We start from the raw sequence: 12,172 nt of genomic DNA, 5'->3' as shown, positions 1-12,172 counted from the left end.
ATTCCACAAAATAATGAAAGTTAATTAAAGGGAGCATTCAATATTAAGGATTGAAAGGTTATATCATTTTTGTGAATAGAAAAATAAATGACAATCAAATAGAAAGGTGTTTGAAGTAAGAAGTACATAAAGATAATGCTACACGTTATTAAAAATGTTGTAGTAAACAGGAAAATGAGTACTTGTGGTTGCTTAAAAATAAAACCTAGTTCCCATAAATAACCTGGAAATTTTATCTGCTATTATACACTACATTCAATTGTGATCTAGAAAGAAACAATTCAGAAAATAAGAAAATAACTTATTTTTTTTTCTAAGAATTATACATCAACTTGATGCTATCTACATGATCTCAAAGTTTTAATTACAAATAAATTAAAAGTGTAAAAACACCCAGTGAAATTGCCTGAAAAACTGTGTACATTTTTTCATATATATTTCCTATTTGTTCAACACACAGTTCTGGATGCAATTGTAAAAATATATGTAAAATGAATAAAGCGTCAAGTACCTACCTACCAATTATATGTGTTTTAAAATTGCTATGAATTTATATTTGACAAACAAATAAGATGAGAAAATTATACAAAAGACCAAAATCGAAATTAACTTTAATGATTCTCTTTGTCTCAGTTCTCAACAGATGTACAGGATCTTATTTCTGGTTCTCTTTCAATGCTGCACTATTTTTGTTCTTCTGCCATACACTAACTAAAATTGCACTTCACTGCATAAGCAGTCTATCCTATAATGAGCCCACAGCCAAATCTGAACTGGCTTTTAGTATGGTTCAGCATACCACTTAAAGTAAATGTGAAGGGTAAAGGTTGCAACTTCTTTTCTAGTACAGCACCAACTGTCCAATTGCTATCTAGCATACCTAGAAAAAAAAACACACACACATATATATAATATTCTGATTATTCAGTAATGACACTTTCTCAGCAAAAGTAATCTTACACCCAAAAGTAATTTCATACCTACCAGGCATATGTCATGATATTTCAAAAAAAAAAAAAAAAAAAGATAAGGAACTAAATGCCTAAGCTCAGTAAGTCATATCATATCCAGTGAAAGTTTCTAGTATAGCACTAACTGTATAAGCTATATAGCATACGAAGAAATGTTCTTCGTCTATAAGAGTAATAAGGATAGCACAATTAAAGGGGAAAAAAAAAAAGCAACATACTTGCTGCGCAGAGAAAAAATTTTTTCCCCCATACTGCCTGCATTATTGTAATAATACAGACATTGTTGGTCCAGATGGCAACAGTGGCAATTGACAATAGTTTTTTCCTGGAAAAGATATGCCTTAAGTTAGGCATCATGATTTAGCAATGATGTGAAAGAAAATATTTTTTTTAAATCTACAAAATCAGCAGAAGACAATGGCCATAACCCTATACTTGCAGAAAGAGGAAATGAAACTAGGCATTCTAAGCACAAAAGATGCAAGAATTAATCACCACAGATACTCCATTTCAGAAAATCCTACAAAAACTTATGAATCAAACCAACAACAAAATGCACACTTGGGAATTTCCAAGAGAAAGAGAATTCATTTTATGTTATCTTCATCTGTTAATTATCCCATAACACTCAAACCTCACATCTGAACTTGTATCAAATCATACCGAAAACCCCTCAACATACATAAAAAAATCTGCTTGTCTCATATCCAATCACAATGAAAATGCACACTGAAGTCAGAAAGCTAGCTAGTTTCTTTATATAACTATACTCCTCTTTACTAATGTGCTCAGAGATTAATTAGATTTCACAAAATATATATTTTCCCAAGAGATGTTATAACTATTTCAACATTGCAGATATTCTGAATACTTTCTATATGAAAACAGTATTTATAAAGAGAATTCTGAAGTTGCAATAGACTTCACATTACAGCATTCACTTTTGCAAGTACCTGTGAGTCTACAGAATACCATGCTCATGCAATCTGGCCTACATACGGTAGACAAGCCATGGATTTGAGGTGAGAAAGAAGGAACATGGTCTTGCCCACAATACTTCTACTACTCATAGCTGAAAAAAAAAATTTAGGCTGAGATATTTCCACCATGCTATATTTAAAAGAAAACTTTTATTCTAAACTTCAAAAAGAATCTAACATTTATCTATTCACATAGGTCTTTCAACAGAAACCAAGAACTTAAAAGTAAATGACATCTAGAAATCTCTCATTAAATCTTTTAGCATCTCTGATTTCAAATTTTGGGGTGCTTAAGGGTCAAAGCTGTATAACTGAGAGGAGACCTCCACATAGCCTTTAAAGGAATGCGGAGAACCGACCAGGGCTTCTGACCTAATGTCCAATCCTCACCTTCTCGTGGTGCACCCTGTTGGGTATCTACTTTGATACTGAACGAACGAGGATGGGCTGGCAATTTGGGATTTAGCCGACCAAATTGTATTCTTATTGGTTAAACCAAAATAAAAAATGATGGTACAACATGACAAAATTTCATGCCGGCTGGGGCGTCGCCCGGTTAAACAAGGCCCCCGTTGTTTTCGCCAGGGAACCAGGGCGAACAGCGAAAAGTCAGCTACTGGAACAAATCTGAAAACAAACCGCAACTCAACATCACCAGAGTTAAAGATCGGTACTATCAACGTAAGAAGCCTGAATGGCAAAGAAATGGAGCTAGCTGAGGAATTAGATAAGTACCAGATCGACATAATAGGGGTGACTGAAACAAAAAAGACCAAAACTGGTGAGATCTTTCTGAGCAATAAATACAAAATGTTATATTCAGGCAATAACAATCAAGGAAAAGAAGGGGTAGCCATAGTATTCAACACAAAATACGAGGCTAATCTTCTTGAATGGCAGTCAGTCTCAAGTAGAGTAATGTGGGCAAATATGAGAATGGGGAACTGGACAATGAGACTTATTTGTGCCTATGGTCCCACAGAAGGTTCTACTAAGGTAGAAGTGGAGGAATTTTTTGAGGCTTTAGAAAAAGCAACTGACACAATGAAAAAGGAAAAGTTGGTCCTTGTTGGGGATCTAAATAGTAAAGTAGGAAATGATTGTGAGACATACAAAAATATTTTGGGAAAATTTGGAGAAAAGAGCAAAGCTAATAATAATGGCAAATATCTGTTGGATTTCTGCTCAGGACATGGACTGGTTATTACTAACACCATGTTCCAACATAAAAATGTGCACAAATTCACATGGAGAGAAGAGGCTAGGAATAAGAAAAGTCTCATTGACTATGTTATTGTTGATAGTGATGTTTTCTCCCTGGTGCAGGACACCAGAGTGTACAGAGGATTTGAAATTGGAAGTGATCACTATTTAGTCTTGAGCAGGATAAAATTGAATTTCATATTGAAAAGAATAACATGTAAGAAAGTTTTAAAGCGAATAAAAGTTGAGCAGCTCTCAGATGTAAACTGTAGACTAAAATACAGAAATATTATTGAAAAGAAAATGAAAGAGTTTGAGAACAGGAATCAAACCTTGGAGATTCAGTGGCAAACTCTGAAGGAAACATTAATTGATTCTGCCAGAAAGGCATGTGGTGAGGTTGTGTGCAAAGATAAAAAAATCAGAACTCCCTGGTGGACACAGGAAGTTAAAGAGGCAGTGAAGGAAAAGAAGAAAGCATATCAAAAGTTCCTGGCAAATAAGTCAGCTTTTACTCTTACAGAATACAGAGACAAATGTAAGAAAGCTAAACAGTGTGTAAAACTAGCTAAACAAAAGTCATGGGAGGACTTTGGCAAGAATATAGAAAATAAATATCAAGAAGGTGGCAAAATATTCTGGAGGTTGTTGAAGAAGCTTAGGAATGGAGGAAAGAGTGCTGTAAAAGGAATTAGAGATGATAAAGGTGAAATGAAAACAGGAGAAAAAGATATCCTTGAAGTATGGAGTAATTACTTTGAAAAACTGCTAAATGAAACAAGCAGTGATGACAGCACAGTGATAAAAAACACTGACCAGGCATGCAGTCAGGAATACATATCCATACTTGAAGTAGAAAAAGCCATCAAAGGCTTGAAATGTGGAAAGGCAGCAGGAGTAGATGATATTCGACCAGAAATGCTGAAGTATGGTGGTATAAGAGTCTTACAGTGGCTGCACTGCATAGTTCAGAAAGCCTGGACAGAGGGACGAATTCCCGATGATTGGAGTAGAGCTCTCATAGTACCCATATATAAAAAGGGAAATAAAACTGAATGTGAGAATTACAGAGGTATTTCCCTACTGAGTGTTCCTGGCAAGATCTATGCAAGTATACTTGAGAAACGGTTGAGAAGAATTGTGGAAGAAAAGCTTGGTGAAGAACAAGCTGGATTCAGGCCAAATAGAGGCTGTCAGGATCAGATCTTCACTTTACGACAAATAGTCGAGAAAGCATGGGAATATAACAAAGATCTGTATTTAAGTTTTGTCGATCTGGAAAAGGCATATGACAAGGTGCCAAGAGAGAAGCTATTCAATACGCTTCAGTTATATGGTGTCAATGGGGCATTATATCAAGCAATACTTAGTCTTTATTTGAGTTGTGAGTCAGCAGTTAGAATTGAAGGAAGTACAGGAAGATGGTTTAATGTCAAATCTGGTGTGAGACAAGGATGTACATTATCCCCTCTGTTATTCATTATCTATATGGATCACATTATGAAGGAATGTGGTATTAAACCTGATATCAAAATTGGAGATATTAATGTCAGCTCTTTGCTTTATGCGGATGATGTTATACTTCTAAATAAATCCGCTACAAGTCTGCAAGATTCTCTGACTAAATTGAATAGCTGTTGTAATAGATATGGTATGAAGGTCAGCAATAAAAAGACAAAGACAATGAAAATAGGCAGAATCATTGAAAATGTCAACTGTGTTGTGAATGGAGAACCTGTGGAACAAGTAAAACATTTCAGCTACTTAGGCACAATTTTTACTGAAGATGGTAAACTAAATATAGAAATAGACAACAGAATCAGCAAAGCTGGTATCGTGGGAAGTCAATTGAATAAATTCATATGGAATAAGAAAGAAATTAGTCGGAACACTAAATTAGCTGTATACAAGACTGTGTTCAAACCAATTTTAACTCATGGATCTGAGAGCTGGGTCAGAAGTAAAACACTTGACCAAAGACTAGAGACCGCAGATATGAGAGTCCTGAGAAAGATTAGAGGCGTGAACAGATGGCATCAATGGCAATATCATATTAAAAATGAGGATATTAGGAAAGAACTTGACATTGTCAGCATCCAGGAATGCGTTAGCAGAGCTAATCTCAGATGGTATGGTCACTTAAATAGAATGGGAGAGGAAAGATTAACAAAACAAGTGTTCTCTGCCAGGTTGGCAGGAAAACGACCCAGAGGAAGACGAAGATATAGGTGGATTGATACGGTACAAAGTGCCTTAGACGATAGAAATATAAGATCTGATGATGTTGGAGTCTTGACAAGTAACAGACTGATTTGGAGGAAAATTGTAGATAGGAAGTTAGTAATGATGTAATTTTTTCATGTAGTACTGTCATATCCTGTACACCCCTTGAGGGTACATGGCAGGAATTTGATGATGATGATGATGATTTCAAATTTTTCAGCAATTATTTTTAGTCTTTATCTGATAACTAAGGCACGTCACACAACTTTGCATTCTTGTAGAAAAGGAATTTATTTCCTTTGTAATGAGTTTACAGCATGAACAACTCCCTAATTATTTATTTTTATATGCTTTAGTGTGTTAGTGAAACTAGTTGGTACAAGTTTTAATGACTAATAAAAAATAAAAATCCTTTTTAATGTTCATAGATCATATCCCTTGGCTAATAGACAAGAGTGAGGGTGCCTAAGAGGCATATTCTGTAGGAGAAAAAACTTGCACATTATCTTCAAATTTATCAAGAAGAAAGTGACCCCTATAGCAGTGTCTCAAACATTTTGAGACAATGGAGCCCTGCATAATGTATTTCTTCTTCATGGAACCCTAAGTAAAATATTTCTGTTCTGCAGAATTCTATGAAAATTTTCATTAAAAAAATATCACAAAATTATGGCAGTTACACAATGCAAAATATTTTAATCAAGAAAACATGTGATATATAATATTACAAATAACAAAGTAGCATTAGATACAAGTCCCGTCTAATCTTCCCTTGGAGCTTACCAAAAGAGCTGTGAAAAATGTTTACTTGCTAAATGCAAAATATGAGCTTGCATCGAAAGACATGATCAATGCTTGGTGTAATGTTTATTAGAGAAAGTCTTAAAGTAGTAGTCAAACTGAGATTATTTTGATATTTCATTAGGGTTGCAGTGAAATACTGAGAATTCACTTAAGTTCTCTCAACATATCTGCATTCAAAGAACAAACACTTGTTTTACTGCCAAAAACCCACCTTCTCTTGGGTCCTTTTGTTGGGGCTTTGTCATTTTTAAAAAGAAGTATAACTTCTGTTGCATACTAATATCAGTAAATAAACAACAAGTAATTACAATAATATTAATGTATTCACTGTTCCATAATAGAATGTTATCTCCTTCACTGAAGATTTCCCCCTCCCCCAAGAAACAACATATAATACAAGTCTGTATGTTCTTGAAATCTCCTGGAAGTTTTTGCAGAATCCCAGGCTTCTACAGAACAGTTTAAGAAGCAGTGCTCTATGGTATACTCAAAAGGAGACCAACCAGGTTAAGAAAATTTCAAGCATGGTGGAAAAGATAACTGTTTATACCAGCTTTGTTGAACAAGAAAGTAGTTGATCCACTCTCAAATAAACAGGATTTAAATCCAACCACAAGCCTGTATAGTTCAGGGCTTATCTCTATCTCAGATATACATAATATACAAAAATTAAATATCTACACATTCTAATGTGACATCAAAACCAGTACAATATCTCACTGGAATAAGGCAAACATGTTAGTGAAGGTTTATGAATGTGAATAATACAGCAACTGCAGAGTTTAAATTCTGTTATTTAAATCTTAAATGACAAGAAATGAATGTACAATTGCAGAAACTTATCGTAATCAATTTTGTAATATTCAGGGTGTTCAGGCAACTATGACAGCACTATAATTAAATTTACATTATTATTTATCTCCAAGCAACAATTTTCCTCCAAATTAGCCTATTACTTGTCAGTACTCCAATACTGTCATATCTAACATTATTGCTTGTAAGACACTTCGGATTGATTTAAAACACCTAGACCTTGGTTTTCTTTTATGTCTTGGCATAAACACCTGCTTTGCTAATCTTTCCTCACCCATTCTATTTGAGTAGTCATACCATTAGATTAACTCTGCTCACACATTCTTAAATACTAACAATGTCAACTTCCTTTCTAACCTTCATTTTTAATATGATTTTGCCATTGATGCCATCTGTTCACGCCTCTAATTTTTCTCAGAACTCTCATATCTGTGATCTCTAATTTTTGATCATGTGTTTTAATATCTAACCCAACTCTCAGATCCATAACTTAAAGCTGGTTTGAACACTTGTATACTGCCAGTTTGATGTTTTGATTAATTTCTCTCTTATTTCATATAAATTTATTCAGTTGACTTCCACATACAAAACTTTCTTTATTCTGCTATCTATTTCATTATTTAATTTGCCATCTTCACTAAAAACTGAATAAATACCTGAAATATTTTGCTTCTTCTCCATTGACAGTACAGCTGAAGTTTTCTATGATCATGCCTATTTTTATAGTTTTGGTCTATTTATTGCTTATGTTCATACCAAATTTGTTCTAGTTGTAATTCAATTAAGAGAATCCTGGAGATTTGCACTGTATGAGTTTAGGAGTACATCATCTACATAAAGTATAGAGAGCAACGTTAGATATCTTTGATTCTAATACCAGGTTTAATGTCTCATAATCTTTCATAACGTGATCCATATAGATGATGAATAAATGAAAGGATGATATGTATCCTTCTCTAACCCCTGATTTTACATCAAACCATCTTCCTCTATCTCCTTCAATTCTAACTGCTGCGTCAAAAGTTAAACATAGACTATGTATTACTGTATATAATGTTATCTCTACTTCATATAACTGTAGTGTTTAGAAAAGCTTTTCCGTTGGTACCAGTGGTGTTGCGTGCCCATTTTGGTTGGATGCTGTCGTGTGGGTTATGCAACCCCGCTACAAATTTCATGTAAATTTGACCGTATGCATGGGCATGCGTCTGCAGAAAATTTTCCAAAGGGGGGAGGGGGAAAAGCTTGGAGACAAATAATTACATCAATAATTTTTTTATAATTATTCATTTAATTAAATAATTACATCAATAAATGTCTTTTAGCCCTTTTTTGATGTAATTATTTGTCGATGTAAACTATAAATACATTATTTTCATTTTGCATCAATTTTAATGATCTTTAATTCTTGGAAAAAAAATTATTCAGAATTAATAGTTTTTAGCACAATTTCATATATAAAAAGAATTGACTCCCATATTTTATTAAAAATCAACTAATTAATTAATCCAAAATTGAATTATTTCAGTTTAAAACCAAAAAAATCATAAAACTAACAAGTAAAATAATATTAAATTACATACACTTACCTTTTAAAAATGTATTTTTCTGTTTAAAGTTGTTTCATTCTAAATTTACAATTCACACTTCACTCAGTGACTCACTAAACACAGAGAGCAAACTAACCGGTCACTGTTCACCAATCAGAGAAAGATGAACCAAAAACAGGAACACGTGTTTTATGCTGCAATAAAACACGTCTATGGCTATCCTGCCATGGGTCAAAACAGGCCAACCCATAATAAAATTTTAAGACACACACAGTGTCCCAGGGTCGAGGGTGTAAGATTGCATATCTCAATCAATTTTACGATTATAATTTGCGAAATTTTTTAATCGATCCCGGGGGAAGTGCCCCGTTCCCCCCCCCCTTCTGGACGCCCATGGCCGCATGATTATCAATGTATGAAAGTTTTGAGAGGACATAGTGCATCAGCCCTCATCTTAATTGGTCCAATGCAATTAATTGCAGAATAACTTTGAATACTTCTGCGTAGAGTGGGGGAACAATAACAGCAATGAAGGAAATGCTATCTTTGGTTGGTATATTTGAAATACTCAATGATGAAAATATGTGAATCATAATTTATAAGACATGAAGAACAGGAAAGAATAAGTGTGAGTAGAAATACTTTCATTAATGGTAAACGAATTATTAATAATTATCATTTGTGATATGTGTCCTATAAGTTGCTGGGTAGAGCGAATAGCACGATCCTATAAAGTCTAAATATGAATAAGTGAATTTATGATGGCATAATTTAAAAAAAAACTTATAAGAGAGAGAGAGAGAGAGAGAAAGGACTAAATTGATGGAGCAGCAAATCATCTCGTAAAATTTGTTGTACATGCTATGTGTATTTCTCTGGTTTGTGTATATTTTGCTTCGTCTTCCATGAATTTTATTTTGTTTACTGAGACTCAGTATATACAGGGTGTTCGGGATAAATTTGACATATTTATAATTAATTATATTTTTCCGTAAGTTACATGTATTAACACACACTTCTCTTCATTTAAAAGTTTGGACCCTTCTTCATTCATATACAAGATGTCAGAAAGGATGGATAGCTGGAACCCACCTGAATCATGGAAGAGAATAACTTGTATCATGATTCGTGCCCGCCATCAAAATAAGGATATTACGACTGCTGCCCAATGCTCCCTGAATACAGTAAAAACAATCAGGCATGAACTAGAGACTTGCAATGGTGACTACGAGGATGTAGCAAGAAGAAAGATCCCTAGCAGACGATCTGATTGCGTTCGTACAGCAGAATTCCTCGCAAATCTGCAGGAACAGGTGTTGAAGAACCCTGGCATTGGAATTCGGGCTTTGTTCGTGGAGTTGCTAACTGTAGTCAAGCCCTGGATAACAAGGGTAGCCAATGGTAGGCCGTATGTATGGCAGCAGGATTCGGCCCCTTGCCACACCTCTGGGAAAAGTCAAAAATGGTTGTCTGAAAATTTCTACGACTTCACCAGTCCAAATGTTTGGCCTCCAAACTCCCCAGACCTTAACCCCATGGATTATTTTGTATGGGGCGCAGTTGAAAAAGACACCAATCGCACTTCCAGTAATACAAAAGCCCAGTTAATGGATAAAATTAAAACAGTTTTTGCGGCCCTTCGAGGTTCCGAAGCAGAATTGAAGCTGTGATCGATGCTAATGGTGGTTATTTTGAGTAAATCTTGTTGATAGTATTGTAATTAACTCTGCCTGTAATGTTTTTTTGTCAATTCATTAAATTTAATAGATACAAAGAAGATTTTCTTTTTCCTTACGAAACTGTCAAATTTATCCCGAACACCCTGTATAACATCCAATCGTTATCAGAATTATCCACACTTTCGGGAATCCTATATTCATTAGTTTTTTTTTTTTTTTTTTTTAAAGTATCAGCGGTTCCTCTGTCTTATCAATCTCACATATACTGGTATTTTGTTGTAGATCAACATCTTATAATACACAGAATATTCATTTTTATTCAGGAATAGATATTTTTTACTGTAAACTGTCGATTTTTCTGTTGTTTTCGAAGACTAGAATAAAAATGTATATATTGTTAAAAAACTTTGCACTCTCAACAGATGCTATACTGCACAAGCAAAAGAAAAAACAATTTGCTTTTTTCTCCTAACATCCAGTTTCAAATTTTCAGTTCTAGAAAATGTGTAACAGCTGTTTGTAATACAGTCATTGGATACAGAAAGCACTCAACTCATGACAAGTGACAACATTAAATTGGATTGGTTGATACAATAACCAATCACAGACGCTAGGTGACCTCAAAATGTTAGTTCACCCAGCCTCGCCTTCTCAGCAGTTTAAAAATACTAGAAAGCTAAGAATTTGACCTGCTGCACCCTCTTTTCATTCTTTTCAAAGGGCTCAAAGGTGTATGCATTTTGAAAGCACACCCGGCTATTAACATGGATGTGACGCAATGTTTACGCGTAGAAAAGTGCCCTCTTCATGAAGCACTAATGCTTTATTGCCCCCCCCCCCTTCGATCTGAGACCCTTCGACACTTCTGCGCATGTCACAAAAAGGAGAATCCATTCCGATAATAGGGTAATCAATCCGTCTTCTGGGATGAGTTGTTTATTATTACACGTCAGAAAATTAACTTCTCTTTTATGATCATTGTAGTTTTTAAAGTGGTAACTATCTTGAAGATAAGCCTTGAAGAAAACCCTAATCGATACAACCAGAGAGGCATGTGGTAAGGTTGTCTGCAAGGATAGAAAAATCAGAACTCCATGGTGGACACAGGAAGTTAAAGAGTCAGTGAAGGAAAAGAAGAAAGCATATCAAAAATTCCTGGCAAATAAGTCAGTTTGTGCTCTTAGAGAATACAGAGATAAATGTAAGAAAGCTAAACACTGTGTAAAATTAGCTAAACAAGTCATGGAAGGACTTTGGCAAGAACATAGAAAATAAATATCAAAAAGTTCGTAAGATATTCTGTAGGTTGTTGAAGAAGCTTAGAAATGGAGGAAAGAGTGCGGTAAAAGGAATTAGAGATGATAAAGGTGACATGAAAACGGGAGAAAAAGATATCCTTGAAGTATGGAGTAATTACTTTGAAAAATTGCTAAATGAAACAAGCAGTGATAGCACAGTGGTAAAAAATACTCAACAGGCATACAGTCAGGAATACATATCCATACTTGAAGTAGAAAAAGCCATCAGAGGCTTGAAATGTGGAAAGGCAGCAGGAGTAGATGATATTCGACAAGAAATGCTGAAGTATGGCGGTATAAAAGTCTTACAGTGGCTGCACTGCATACTTCAGAAAGCCTGGACAGAGGGACAAATTCCTGATGATTGGAGTAGAGCTCTAATAGTACCCATATATAAAAAAGGGAAATAAAACTGAATGTGAGAATCACAGATGTATTTCTCTACCGAGTGCTCCTGTCAGGATTTATGCAAATATACTTGAGAAACGGTCGAGAAGAATTGTGGAAGTTCTGTAACTAGTCTGTTACAGAACCTCAATGTCAATACATCTGTGGGATTGGATGGTATACCAGCTCGTGTCGTACGTGAAGCGGCAAAAGAATTGTCAGTGCCCTTGACCATTATGTTTAATTTGAGCCTCAGGACTGGGT

At 34.8% G+C, this 12,172-nt stretch overlaps 1 protein-coding gene across 1 annotated transcript in view; it reads right to left on the bottom strand.

The window, feature by feature from the left end:
* Positions 1-592: 592 nt before the first annotated feature.
* LOC150093977 (mitochondrial import receptor subunit TOM40 homolog 1-like) overlaps positions 593-12,172 on the bottom strand; it is a 142,176-nt gene continuing 130,596 nt past the window's right edge. The window contains exon 7 of the mRNA XM_090412762.1: positions 593-880. Coding sequence (XP_090268888.1) covers positions 741-880 — 140 coding nt within the window. The 3' untranslated portion in view covers positions 593-740. The remainder of the gene's footprint in view (positions 881-12,172) is intronic.

This window comes from Typopeltis vanoorti, chromosome 23 (assembly GCF_054136105.1).
Source record: "Typopeltis vanoorti isolate ZY-2024b chromosome 23, IOZ_Tvanoo_1.0, whole genome shotgun sequence".
In the NCBI taxonomy this organism is placed as follows: domain Eukaryota; kingdom Metazoa; phylum Arthropoda; class Arachnida; order Uropygi; family Thelyphonidae; genus Typopeltis; species Typopeltis vanoorti.
The sequence above is the reverse complement of the archived record's forward strand: the minus strand, read 5'-3'. Positions and strand labels throughout refer to the sequence as shown.